Genomic DNA, 15,023 nt, shown 5'->3' with positions numbered 1-15,023 from the left:
AAAAACAAAAAAAAAAAAAAAAAAAAAAAAAACACCTGATGGTAATTAGTTCGACGCCAATTTACAAATTACCCACTTGTCCCCCAGAAAAGATTTCAGGCCATTTTTTGCACTGCGTTACTGTAATTGCGCGGTCGTGCGGCGCTGTAGCCAAATAAAATTGATATCCTTTCCCCCCCACAAATAGAGCTTTCTTTTGGTGGTATTTGATCACCTCGGCGATTTATTTTTTTTGCTCTATAAACAAAAAAAGAGCGACAATTTTTAAAATAAAAACAAAAAAAATATATATTTTTCACTTGCTGCTATAAAACATCCAATAAAAAGAAATTTAAAAAAATAAATAAAATTAAAATTTCTTCAATTTAGGCCAATATATACTCTGCTACATATTTTTGGTTTAAAAAATAAAATAAAAAATCTCATAAAGTGTATATTGTTTGGTTTGTGCAAAAGTTATCACGTCTACAAACTATGGGACTTTTTTTTTTTTTACCAGTAATGGCGGCGATCAGCGACTTATAGCGGGACTGCGACATCGCGGTGGACAAATCTGACACTTTTTGGGGACCAGACACTGATACAGTGTTATAAAAAAAAAAAAATAATAATAATAATTCACTGCCACTGTACTAAAATGATCTAAAGAGAACCATTATGGAGAATAAAATAACTCAATTTGTTGTTGCCACCATCCCAAATATTGTATATTTAAAGAAAATTAGTACCCCCCCCCCAGGGTGCTAAAGGCAAACTTTTGAAGACGTAGTATTTTTGAAATTTAGAAAAATGTATTATTTCATAAAGCAGCATGATAGTCAAAGACAACAATCATACATAAAGTAGTAGATAATATCCATGTATAGTATATGAGAAAAAAGCACTTCTCCTATGGCCCGATGCATTTCGGGAGATTCAAGCATTTGACTTTGTCTTTTCTATTTCAGAGCATCTCCAACTATCATCTCCTTCATTCCCTGAAGAGGAGATTTACCTTGAATCTCCCGAAACGCGTCAGTCCATAGGAGAAGTGCTTTTTGTGTATGATTGTTGTCTTTGATCGTCAGACTGTTTAATGAAATACATTTTTCTACGTTTCAAAAAGACTGTGTCTTCAAAAGTTCGCCCTTAAAGTCCCTTAGTACCGGGGGGAGGGGGGGGGGGGGGGGGTAGTGATTCTCTTCAAATGTCACTGTACTAATGACACTGGCTGGGAAGGCGTTAACATCAGGGGCGATCAAAGGGGTAAACCGTGTGCCTAGCCGGTGTTCTGTTACTGTGGGGGGAGGTGCTTGTACTAGGGGAAAGCATAGACCAGTGCCCCTGCTTTGTAGGAACACAGGGATCCAATGCCTTTCCTACTGTCAGAACTGCGATCTGCCTTGTTTACATAGATCGCCATTCTCCCTCTGTGCCGGAGGATCAGCTGGTGCCGGCAGACACCGAGTGCGCCGCACCTGCTGATCAGCTCCTGCTGTGTATAATCACAGCGGGAGCGGGCTGCTGGAGAGGCGCGTGCACGCCCCAGACCCGGAAGTGCCGGATCACGCAATAGGTACGTGATCAGGTGCAGTCGTGTCACTTCGGCGACGTATATCTAAGCTACACGGTCCAATAGAGGAACTTGACTACATCTGAGCACCACAAACTGAAAAACACCATTTAATAAATTTTTGATATTCAAAGCAAACTGCCCCGTCCATCCATGTCTTCATGCTTTATTTTGTTGAAAACAATCCCCACTAGGCATTTCTAGCCCTGGCCATCTTGTGTAAGGGCAGATTTGTATAGCATTTACTTCCTGGATTCCATCTGCCCTTAGCTGAGGCATGCAGGCAGGAGGGTGTGCTTAGCTGAGAAAGCCCATGAAGGCTCCTGGGATGTAGAACATCACTTTGGCCTAGGCTAAAAACCAGGAAGTAAAAGAAATCTATATATTAAAAAAAAAAAAAAAAAAAAAAAAAAAAAACACAACAAAAAAAAATAAGTTAAAAACAAGTAAACGGAATACAGTGGAACCTTGGATTATGAGCATAATCCGTTCCAGGAGAATGCTTGTAATCCAAAGCACTCGCATATCAAAGCGAGTTTCCCCATAGAAGTCAATGGAAACCAAGATAATTTGTTCCGCATTGACTTCTACATGCAATACCGCATGTGGCCAGAGGTGGGGGGGGGGGTGGGGGGGCGGGGGGGGGGGCGCCGGAGAGCCTCTGAAATACTCAGGGACAGCTCGGCGGGATCTCAGTCTCTATATATATCTACACACACACACACACACACATATATATATATATATATATACACACACATATACATATATACATACATATATATATATACATACACATATATATATACACACACACACATACACATATATATATATATATATATATATATATATATATATATATATATATATATATATATATATATATATACACATACACCATAGTTTGTGGACTCTAACTTCCTACAGACTAAATAATATACACTGATTTGGGTTATTTTCACCAAAGACATTTCGGCCAAAATTCATGAAGATTATTTGCAAAATTTTCTAACAGAAATAAAAACATTTTTTTTTTTTCAAAATTGTCTTTTCGCTTATTTAGGAAGCACTTTGGGATCTTTTTGATGTAAAGTGCATTATAAATAAAATCTATTATAAAAAAACAAAAAATAAAACGCAGGAGGTGAATAAATACCACCAAAGGAAATTTCTATTTGTGTGAAAAAAAAAATGCTTACAGTTTCATTTGGGTACAGTGTTGTATGACGGCGCAATTGTCATTCAAAGTGTCACAGCGCTAAAAGCTGAAAATTGACCTGGGCAGGAAGAGGGTGAAAGTGCCCCGGTATTAAAGAGGTTAATCAATGTTACAACCCCCGCCCCCCAAAAAAATACGAAAATTCTTACAAAAATGTGTCATGTCAACAGGATACACAGGAAGGATTTCCGCAGCGCGCCTCACCTGCTTTTCTTTGCTCTCCAGGTCTCTGGCCGATTTCTGGATGGTCTTCTGCAACTCATCAATGGTGGAAAGACTCTGTTCATGCTTCCCTTTTATCTGAGCGATCTCTTCTTCTTGGCCCCGGTTCTTCTGCTGGACTTTCTCGCACTGTGTGAGCACATCCTGCAGCTTCTGCGCCAACTGTTTGTTCTCCTCTTTGTACGTGCGACCGCCGTCTTCCAGCAGAGCCACCCTCTGCTCCAGGGCGGTTCTCGCTGCAGTAAAATCACCTTTTTCCCTCTGCCTGTGATTCTGCACTTCCTCTAACATTTGCTGGGCTCTCTTCAACTCTTCGCGTAATCCCTTCACTTCCTGTTCAGCGTCAACCAGAGCCTTCTCTTTCTCCTGCAACTTCGACTGAGCTGCGGCCTCCCTTCTCTGCCAGTCCTCCTTTTCCTTGGCATGCTGTGCGCTGGAGATACTAGACCCCCTCTGTTCCTCCAGGTTCTTTTCCAAGTCACGCACTTTTTCCTGCATCTTCTCACATAGGCTGACCTTGGCACTTATCTCAGCTTCAAGAGCAGCTCTGGTGCGGTCCAGTGTGCTCTTCAATTCGTTGTGGTCTTGTATGGGAATGTATTGACTGCTAAGACATTCCTGCAGTGCGTTGAGCTTCTTGGCGGCTTGTACGTTTTCTTCTTGCAACGCCCGCTGCTTTTCCTCAGCCTGGACCAGCGTCTTCTGAAGGTCCTGTAGACAAGCTCGGAGCTCGTCCAATTCTTTGAGCATGTTGGCCTCCTCTTCCTTTCGTGAGGTCTGCTCTTGAAGAAGAGCCTGCTTCGATGTCGCCAGTTCTTTGCTGAGGTTGAGGGCCTCTTGTTGCTGTTTTGAGAGACTCTCTTTCGCCTCTCGAGTCATTTGACACTGCTTCTGCAACTCTAAGTCAATTTCCTTTTTTACAGCCAAGAATTTCTTCTCCTTCTCTTCCATACTGGTAAGTGGAGCGTATTTTTCAGTGATGCAACGCTGCAATGTGTCCAGCTCCACTCGCTGCTCTTTAATAGCTGCCTGGAGCCGGTTCACCTCTTCTTTTTCATGCTGATACTTGGCGTACGCCTGGGAATACTCTTGCTTCATCTTTTCTTCACCTTTCTGCAGCTCTGCCACCTTATCTCCGTGTTCCCTTCTAGTCACATAATCGGAGCGGATCAGTTCCTTCATCTTTTCCAGCTGCGACTGCAACTCTGAGCGCGTGGCGGCTTCACCGGAAGCCCGTGTCTGCAGTTCCGCATTTTTGGAGACCTCGGCCCTCAGCTTTTCTTGCAGTTCCGCCTCCTTTGCCGTTTGACTCTTCAGCCGAGTCTGCATTTCCAACTTCAGAGCAGACTCGCTCTCCAGCTGTGCTTGCAGGCTTTTCTGCTTCGCAATCAGTTTTTCCAGGTCGGCCTGCACAGTGGTCACCTGTTTGGTCTCGTTCTCCAGTTGCTTCCTGACCATGGCGACCTCCGCTTTAGCTTTCTCCAGCTCTGCGGTCAGCGAGACAGAGGCCTGCAGGTGTGTGGCAAGAGGTATGTGATTTTCCTTCAGGCTGGCGTTTTCTGACAGTAGGGAACAGCCTCTCATTGCTTCTTCTTCACATCTCTTAGTCATGTCAGCCAGCTGTTTCTCCAGTTGCTTGACCTTTGACTGCATCTCTTTCATCTCGGCTTCAAGCTCCTGGCGGGAAGTGGTGGATGCTTGGAGGAGAACCATGCCCTCCTTTAAAGTCTTCTTTTCCTCCAGGAGTTTCTGTTGCTCCAGCTCAGCCTTCCTGTGGTGCTGCTCTGAATCTGCAAGCTTTTGGCTCAGCAGGGCTATGGTTTCCTCACAGGCTCTCTTAGTCTCGGCATGCAGCTGTGCTGGAACATGCTGACTTCTCATGTGCCCTCTTAGCTCTTCAATTTGTCTCTGCAGCAGAATCTTCTCCGACTGCATCTTCTCATTTTCTCGTACGAGGCTGCTGTTCCTTACTTTCAAATCGTCCATCTCTTTCTTTAGCAAGTCCAGCTTGGGTTCGAACCTCCTCTTCTCCTTATTTGCAGCTTCAAATTCATCCCTGACACGGCTCAGCTCCCGTTCGGCTTCTTCTAATCTCCGGGACTTCTCATTCACCTCATTCGTTAAAAGGCATTTCATGTTTTCAAACTTGTCAGTGGTGACAGCCAACCCCAGCTGCTCTCCAGCCTCTTGGACCCTTCGCTCAGCTTTTTCCTTCTCCTCTTCACAAACGGCTAGCTCCTCCTGCAGACGTCGGTTATCCTTGCGCAAGCGAGCATCCTCCCTGCGCAGCTCCTGCACCAAGAGCTCGTTGTGTCGCAGCTGGTTGCGCAGCTTTCCGACTTCAGCGGATGCTCCCTCGTATTTGCCCTTTACCTCTTGGAGCTGTTCCTGTAGTTCCCCTGCACGTGAGCTGCCGCTTAGCGCTTCCTGGGTCAGGTGATCTTTCAGGGCCAGGAAGTGTGACTGCATCTGCTTTACCTTGCTCTCAGAATCCAACATCCGCTTCTGCACTTCACGGAGTGCTTCTTCCAACTGCCGGATCTGTTGGTCTGACTCCGCTTTGCTCCGGTCTCTTTCAGTGGCCAGAGCTACGCACTCAGAAGATCTCCTCGACAGCTCCTGCTGCAGCCTCATGGCCTCTTCTCTGGCCATCTCATAGTATCTGCGAATCGTTTCTAGCTCTTGCCGTTGATCAGAGTTTTCTCCAGGAAGCTCTAAGGGACGCAGCTGAGACCTGGCCGGCAGGTGAGCTGCATGCTAAAAAAAGAAAAAAAGAAGAGTAGAAATAAAGTAAGTGTATGAAATGACACCGTAGTTGGTAATATGCATAGTAAATGATAAAAACAAACAAATGTAGACATCTAGGGATCTTAGTGAGACATACAGTAAAGGAGGGTATACGGCGCAGTGAGTGGCGTGAGTGCATATTTAGTATAGCGAGAACAGCAATAAGTTCTTAAGCTCCAAATGTAAGGCCAGTGGGAAGTCAGTAATTTACTAGCAAAAAAAATTATGATTTTTACATGTAGGAGAGCAATACCATAATTGGTGGCAAGTGGTTAATATTAAAATTGTACTTTGATGGACATTAGGAAAAGAAATTTTTGAGAGAGAGGGAGTCTAAACAGGCCAGGATACCATGTCCCAATGTTAATAAATACAACAAAGAAGAAAAAGGGCCAAATAGGGGCTGGGGAGTCACCAAACCCAGGGACTTTAACGGGATCAGATCAAAAAAATATTTGTAAACAAAGATATAAAATATTACGGATTACCGTTAAAGTCCCTGGGGTTGGTGACTCCCCAGCCCCTATTTGGCCCTTTTTCTTCTTTGTTGTATTAAAATTGTACTTTGATGTTAACAAGGGGCGTAACATAGGCAAGCTAATTTCTAATCAGGAATCGAAATAATGCAACATGTAATGAAAACATTATTAGTTCCGGGTGCAATACATAGGCAAACATACAAAAGAGAACACAATTACATACAGATTTTTACAATTTCCTTTACAACTCCAATATCGGCTTTAACTATCGAGTGTTATTTTACGGAGAGCTATTTTATGCAAATTAGTTATTTAAACCAGTCTTCAAAAACTGGATGGAACATATGTTTCTAAGCCTGTGGTGGGCATAAAAGACTGCGCCATCTGCTACAGCTAAGATTACTGTGAGGGTGTCTGTTAAAAATGCTATGAGTTGCGCAATACTATCCTATATAATCATTACTGCTAACCAATATAATACAGACGACTCATTACCATCTGAAAGGGATACATACTGTAGTGCATAAGTCACAAAAACAGTGTTTTTTTTTTTCTTTTAACAAAGTACCTGGGGGTCCGAGCTTAGAACTAAATTCTGTTTCATCACAGCCTCCTCTTTACCTGGAAAGCAAGAAAACCGAATTAGAAACCTTTTATGTGCCTGATAAGACCAGTATGATCGGCTCTCGCTCTCATACTCACCAGGGCTGAATGGGCTACTTGGGGCCGAGTGATTCTTTTGCTGAAAAACAAAAAGAATGAAACCAATTTATAGATTTGAGCTGCTGTTGATGGCATCACGCTTCTAGATCATGCAGAATTAGCTGGCAGGCGCATTTGACTTGCAGTCGACTTCCTTCCGACTGGCTTCAAACAGGTTCTGCATTCCTACATACTTGTATATTGCAAAACCTGTTTGGACTGAACAAAAGCCCATCGGCACAGACCCTTAGGTTGTATTGGACCTCAGACCTGATGCACAACAGATTAAAAAGCACCCCGAGTTTGATGTTGACCCCTCTGCAAAAAAAAAAAAAAAGCTCTGCCCCCCCCCCCAATGAAATGAAGTGCACTTTGTCCGTTGTGTTCATCACATATCCCATGAGGCATAGCCCTTCATTGAGAAAGGAGGCAGTCCTACCAGGTCACCATCGGGAGAGCCGTTGACTGAACCCCGAAAGAGCCAGCAGCTTCCCGATGACGTCATGCAAGAAGATGGTGGTGCAGGACCAAGTAGGAGGCAGAAGAGAAGAGGATCTCAGGAGGACAACACTGGGTAGGTATCTTAACCACGCAGGACCCCCAACCAGCTAAGTTGGGGTGAAAAAAAAAAAAATGGAGGGGGCAGATGTTGGTGAAGATCCACTTTAAATGACATTTAATCATGTGCGTGGCTTCACTTACTGCCCAATCACCTATTCTTATGAATGGCAGTGGAAGTGCTACCACCTTTTGCTTGTAGAAGAAATAATCAGTAACCAAGCCTAATGTTTTTTGAGCCTTGCTGGCAGGCTTGTGTAATAAGCCATTGTGTAAAGTACCAGCTTGTTTTGCCCCATCCCCGTTTCATCGAAAGGCTGAAGTACTTTAGTGAAGCACTTTCATGATATTGATGCAAATCCTGAATTCCACTCTTCTGCTTTCTGCAGGAATAACCACAGTAGGAGCCCTTTGAAAGCAGGAAAGATTGAGTATGTCGAGTTTGCAGAGAAAAGCCTGTACATTTTTTTTTTTTTCTTTTACAAAGTCAGCACAATAATTGTATTATTGTTAATGAACAGGAATCACGCCACATCTGTTGATCTGTTTTTTTCAAAGTGCTAGAGCTTTACCTAGGTTTGATGACAATTGTAGGGCATTACACTGATCAGCCATGACATTATGTTCATCCCACCATAACATGACCACCCACCTATTAAGTAGTCCCCCCATTTGCCACAAAAAAAAAAAAAAAAAAAACAGCTCTGACCCATTGAGACTACACTAGAGCTCTGAATGCAGCAATATCTAGCACAAAGCTGTCAGTAGCTAATCCTTTAATTTGCAAGGTGGGGCTTGATAATGAGCCCCCCCCCCCACGCCATTAATAAACTCTCCCCCCCCACCCCCACCATTGAGCCTTCAAACCACCCCCCCCACCCCCACCATTGAGCCTTCAAACCACCCCCACCATTGAGCCTTCAAACCACCCCCCCCCACCCCCCCCACCCCCACCATTGAGCCTTCAAACCACCCCCCCCCCACCCCCACCATTGAGCCTTCAAACCACCCCCCCCCCCACCCCCACCATTGAGCCTTCACCTCCCCCCCCCCACCCCCACCATTGAGCCTTCACCTCCCCCCCCCACCCCCACCATTGAGCCTTCACCTCCCCCCCCCACCCCCACCATTGAGCCTTCACCTCCCCCCCCCAGCCCCACCATTGAGCCTTCACCTCCAGCCCCACCATTGAGCCTTCACCTCCAGCCCCACCATTGAGCCTTCACCTCCAGCCCCACCATTGAGCCTTCACCTCCAGCCCCACCATTGAGCCTTCACCTCCAGCCCCACCATTGAGCCTTCACCTCCAGCCCCACCATTGAGCCTTCACCTCCAGCCCCACCATTGAGCCTTCACCTCCAGCCCCACCATTGAGCCTTCACCTCCAGCCCCACCATTGAGCCTTCACCTCCAGCCCCACCATTGAGCCTTCACCTCCAGCCCCACCATTGAGCCTTCACCTCCAGCCCCACCATTGAGCCTTCACCAGCCCCACCACTGAGCCTTCACCTCCACCACTGAGCCTTCACCTCCACCACTGAGCCTTCACCTCCACCACTGAGCCTTCACCTCCACCACTGAGCCTTCACCTCCACCACTGAGCCTTCACCTCCACCATTGATCCTTCACCTCCACCATTGATCCTTCACCTCCACCATTGAGCCTTCACCTCCACCATTGATCCTTCACCTCCACCATTGATCCTTCACCTCCACCATTGATCCTTCACCTCCACCATTGATCCTTCACCTCCACCATTGATCCTTCACCTCCACCATTGATCCTTCACCTCCCCCCCAACCTCCATCACTGAGCCTTCACCTCTCCCCCAACCTCCATCACTGAGCCTTCACCTCCCCCCCAACCTCCATCACTGAGCCTTCACCTCCCCCCCAACCTCCATCACTGAGCCTTCACCTCCCCCCCAACCTCCATCACTGAGCCTTGGCCGCACATGAACCTGTTGGCCAGTTTTCCTTCCTTGCACCACTTTTGGTTGGTCCTGACCACTGCAGACCGGAAACATCCCACAAGAGCTGCAGTTTTGAAGTTGCTCGGACGCAGTCATCCAGACATTACAATATGACCCCCTTGTCAAAGTCACTCAAATCTCTACGCTTGTTTCAGCACAACAACTTCAGGGGCAACATGTTCACTTGCTGCCCAATAAATCACACCCACTTTCAGGTGCCATTGTCACAAGACAATCAGTGTTATTCACTTTACCTGTCAATGGTGGTAATGTTATGGACGTTCCATGTATATTGCTGCCTTATAACTACACAAGTGATAGAGGTGGATTAAATGGACCCTCCGGGGTCATAAGCACCGATGTCCTGCTGGCGACTGACCCGAGGTCATTTATTTTATTTTTTAACTTAAAATGACTCATTTACTAAAAGCATGGTTATATTCATTTCAAACCAACCCTGTCTAGTAAAGTTTAAGTAGTACAAGGATGACCAGTACGTGTCAGTTTTACCACAGCTATAAATCGCCATAATTACCGCGTTATCTGAACTTGCATAAAGCGGCCGCATGTCACGCGAAGCACTAAAATGTCACTTAAAACTGGTACAAAGATGAACAGCGAGACACTAAATGTTCAAAAGCAGTGAATTACGGTAGTTCTGGCAAAAACTTAAAAACATAATTTAATGAAGAGGCTGTATACATGTAACACAGCGCAGCTCATTAAATATGAGGCAAGCAAAGAAATATGCCTCCCGCAGCCACCAATTAGCAATGTGCTTATCTCTACTGAATAATGGACAGCTGGAATCTAATTACTGGCTGCGGGCAAAATCCTAACTTTTTTTTTTTTTTTTTCGCCCCAAGCTTATAAACTTGTTTCTGTATAAAGCAACATATGATCAGGACAATAAACACATTAACTATTCAGCAACCAGCCAGATCCCTCATTATCACAATCTCTCCTGTGACTGGGGGGGCGGGGCAAGCAAAAAGGACCGAATCCCATTCACAAACCCTTTACTGCACGGCCCGATTCACACACACGAGCTTCACCTTGTATAAGAGCATTGAGAACTGCAAGCTTTGACAAAAATTTGCAGAGCTTTCAGCAAGCTTTGTTGAAGCTTTTAACCTCTTGCCTACTGGGCACTTGCACCTCCCCTTCCTGCCCAGGCCAAATTTTCAGCGCCGTCACACTTTGAATGACAATTGCGCGGCCATGCAACACTGTAACCGTATGACATTTTTTTTTTCCTTTGAGACAGATAGAGCTTTCTTTTGGAGGTACGGAACCACCACTGGGCTTTTTTATTCTTTGCTAAACAAAAAACAAACACGAAAAATGAAAACACAAAAAAAAAAAAAAAAAAAAAGGAAGAACAGCAAAATGTTTAAAAAATAATAAACAAATAAACTTTTTTTTTTTTTAGATTCTGTTCTAAAATTTTGCAAATAGGTGAAAATTTCAAAGCAGGGAAGGGGAAAACGGGAGATTTTTAAGCGGTGCAATTATAAGTGCTAGTAGAGCAAAATATGATAAAAATCCATTTATTTATATACATTAAAAAGCACTATACTATTAGATATAGTACATGGGAATTCAAAAGACAAAGTGTGCATTTTTACTAGACTGAAGGGATCCCGGTGTTCTGCCGTATAGTGTCCGGCCATCATATAGCGTCCGGCCCGTACTGCGCATGCGCAGTACGGAGCAGACGAAGCTTCGGAAAATTTCCGAAGCTGAACGGCGCCTGCGCCGTGAGTGGAGGTGGTAGCCCCACCATCCAAGCGGACATAGGGTTGTGAGTATTAAAGGGCCCCTCGCGGGCGAGCTTCGCTCGCCACGCTTCGGGCTCGGCCTCGCTGCGCTCGGCTCTTTTATATTCCAACTCTATGTCCACTTGGATGGTGGGGATAGAACCTGGACTCACGGCGCAGGCGCCGTTCATCCTCGGCAATTTTCGGAATCTGTGTTGCTGTGTACTGCGCATGCGCAGTACACAGCGGACACTATCCGATGGAGGACGTTATTAGACAAGACACTGGCAAAGCAAGTTGATGAGCCGATAGCACTCGTTTCCAACATGTTTCGCAACAAGCTTCTTCAGGGGAATGTGCAACTAACAATAAACATAATATAAAATTAATGTACAAGGTAACATGAATCTACAGTATAAATTACAACTAGTGGTTACTCCTGGTTTGCGGTTGCCAATTGATGAGTGGTAAGCGCCATTTTGTTCAGATCACACTGGCCCGGGTTGCAAGATATTCATATGTATTTATGTATCGTAATTATACTGTAGATTCATGTTACCTTGTACATTAATTTTATATTATGTTTATTGTTAGTTGCACATTCCCCCTGAAGAAGCTTGTTGCGAAACATGTTGGGAACGAGTGCTATCGGCTCACCAACTTGCTTTGCCGGGATCCCTTCAGTCTAGGAAAAATGCGCACTTTGTCTTTTGAATTCCCATGTACTATATCTAATAGTATAGTGCTTTTTATTGTATATAAATAAATGAATTTTTATCATATTTTGCTCTACTAGCACTTATAATTGCACCGCTTAAAAATCTCCCCTGTTTTTTCCCTTCCTCCCCCCTTCCCTGCTTTGAAATTTTCATATAAATCAGGAGATGAGGTGCCTATATTTATACAGTGTCACTGGATAGACTGGACCATATTGTTTCTATTTGCAAATAAGTATTTTTTTTTTCTCTGGTGTACACTTCGAGGGCTGCACTGATAATCAGTGCCCCCCGATTATCTGCATGCGTGTTCCCCGTCAGGATTGCTGGTTTAGAGGGGAGGCTATTTTTATTTGTATTTTTTATTGTTTTTTTTAACCCATCTCATCACGTGCCGGGGCTGAATGTTGGGTTTATGTTGTTTGGTACTGTTGTTTTTGTATGAAAAAGTGACAATAAAAAAATGAATTTATTTATTTATTTTTAAATCAAAAGGATTGCTGGTTATCGGCTCTCCTCATGCTGTGATAGCGGCATGAGGAAAGGAGATGCGATAACCGGCAACTGTTTACATTGTGATCAGCCCCGATTGTCCCTTTACCATGACCCGTAGAGGACACAGAGCGATCATAGGGCGTGCCAAGTGCGCACCCCAGGGGGCACGCGAGAGGAGTGCTTCCGGGGGGGGTGGGGCATCCATGGACACCCCCTCCGGAACAAGAGAGCCGCGCTGTAGCCATCTATAGGCTGTAGCACAGTAAAAAAAAAAAAAAGTGGTTAAAGTACCATTAAAGCGGAACGTCAGTCTTTTTTTTTTTTAACTTTGCATCCAATACATTTTCTGCTCTTGTTGTTTTAACTTTGGATAGTAAATTATTATTTTTTTTCTGCCAGTAATACCCTTATACAGCCCACTTCCTGTTTCTTGTCTGGTCATTAGCCTAGGCTTATGACATCACGCACAGCTCTCTCAGAGTTTGCCAGGAAGGAAGGGAGGAGGGGGGGGGGGGGGGGAGTCTCATAAGAGGGCCAATGAGAGCTGCAGAGATGGAGATGTGCCTCCTGTGTAAATCCAGGAAGTGAACAGGCAGCAGCTTCAGCTGCCCACAGTTAAAATGGCAGTAACCAGACTCAGCGGAGGGAGGATTTTTGCAGCATATTTGCATAGCTCCCAACTGTCCCTGATTTGGAGCAATGTCCCTCTTTCCTCCTCATTTGTCCCTCATTTTGGTCTGTTCTCTATAGTTGTATATATAAAATGTACTTTTTATCTTTCAAAAAGTGTTTCCCAGCGCTAAACCTTTCATCCAATTTCTAAATTGCTGCATCTGTACATTTTAAGAGCCAATATAAAAGGATTAGCCGTGGTAAAAAAAAAAAGTCTTTGTGGAGTTATCCTTTTTTTGGCTCATTTCCCTTTAAGGGGGTGTGGGAGAGGGCGTGTCCTATGCTTATGTAGGTGTCTTTCAATCTCAAAATGTTGGGAGGTATGTATTTGGCAAGTACAGAATCACAGTATATACAAAATAATATGCAAAGTGGTTGGAGGGAAGCTTCAGAATGGCAAAGAATGTTTTTATTACAGATGTGAGCAGTTCCTCTTTAAGCTCCGGTTTGAACGCAGATCCCAATGGGAATGCCGATTGCCATTTTAAGCAAGCTGCTAGCAGGTTTACAACAAGCGTCAACTAAGCGCTAGCAGCTTGCTTAAAGTGGCAATCAGCACTCCCATTGGGATCTGTGTTCAGCATTTACAAACTGGGGCTGAATGGTACTTTTAAAAGCTTCAAGAAAGCTTTCTGAAAGCTCTGCAAACGCTTTGGCAAAGCTTGCCATTTACGCTGCTCTTATACAGGCTGAAGCCTACGTTAACACCTTGCCGACCAGCGCACGACGATATACGTCGGCACAATGTTACGGCTGGGCAAATGGGCGTACAGGTATGTCCCCTTTAGGATGCGGCATTGTGGGTGACCGCGGGTCCCACGGCCTCGATGTGTGCCTCGGTGCCCGCGATTGCGTCACAGAGCGGAAGATGCCTATGTAAACAAGGCATTTCTCCTTTCTGCCTAGTGACATGAAAGATCACCGCTCCCTGTCATCGGGAGCAGTGATTACCGTCATGTCCTATGTAGTCCATACCCGCCACAGTTAGAATCACTTCCTAGGACACACTTAACCCCTTCCCTGCCAGTGTCATTTACACAGTAATCAGTGCATTTTTATAGCACTGATCGCTGTATAAAATGACAGTGGTTCCAAAATAGTGTTCGATGTGCCCGCCATAATGTCACAGTCATGATAAAAATCGCAGATTGCCGCCATTACTAGTAAAAAAATAAAAAAATAAACTCAATAATAATAACCCATAAAACTATCCCCTATTTTGTAGACGCTATAACTTTTGTGCAAAACCATACACTTATTACGTTTTTTTTTATTTTTTAAGCAAAAATATAGGAGAAAATTATTTTTTTTATTATATATTTTTGGGGGATAGTTATTATAGCAAAAAGTAAAAAATATTGTTTTTTTGTTTCTTCAAAATTGTCGCTATTTTTTGTTTAACCGGTTCCCGACCAGCGCAAGACGATTTAAGTCGACAGAATGGCACGGGCAGGCATATTGGCGTACAGGTACGTCCAATCTTCAATGCCGCCCTGCCATCGGGAGCGCGCCGCCGGCGGCACGCTGGTCGGGACCCCCGTGAGTCCGGTCGCGGGACCCGCGGACTCGATCGCCGCGGGCATACCCGCGATCGTCTCACGGGACAGCTGAATGGAGGAAATGCCGTGTAAACAGCATTTCTCCATTCTGCCTAGCAACTAGTGACGCTGATCTCTGCTCAAACCAATCAATAATCTTTTATTGCGATTTTTTTACCAAAAATATGTAGAAGAATACGTATCGGCCTAAACTGAGGGAAAAAAATTTTTTTATATATTTTTGGGGGATATTTATTATAACAAAAAGTAAAAAAATAATGCGTTTTTTTCAAAATGATCTCTCTATTTTTGTTTATAGCGCAAAAAATAAAAACCGCAGGGGTGATC

General features: G+C 44.5%; 1 protein-coding gene across 1 annotated transcript in view; it reads right to left on the bottom strand.

Annotated features, from left to right (window-relative positions):
* The window catches only part of UACA (uveal autoantigen with coiled-coil domains and ankyrin repeats), a gene marked incomplete in the record, with an annotated part of 128,754 nt that overhangs the window by 18,008 nt on the left and 95,723 nt on the right, over positions 1–15,023 (bottom strand). Inside the window, 3 exon segments of the mRNA XM_077472453.1 lie at positions 2,979–5,753; positions 6,831–6,883; positions 6,965–7,004. Coding sequence (XP_077328579.1) covers positions 2,979–5,753; positions 6,831–6,883; positions 6,965–7,004 — 2,868 coding nt within the window.

Source organism: Lithobates pipiens, unplaced genomic scaffold, assembly GCF_037356315.1.
Source record: "Lithobates pipiens isolate NorthernLeopardFrog02 unplaced genomic scaffold, aLitPip1_a1.2 Scaffold_8, whole genome shotgun sequence".
Lineage (NCBI taxonomy): Eukaryota > Metazoa > Chordata > Amphibia > Anura > Ranidae > Lithobates > Lithobates pipiens.
This window is presented reverse-complemented; position numbering and strand designations above follow the sequence as displayed.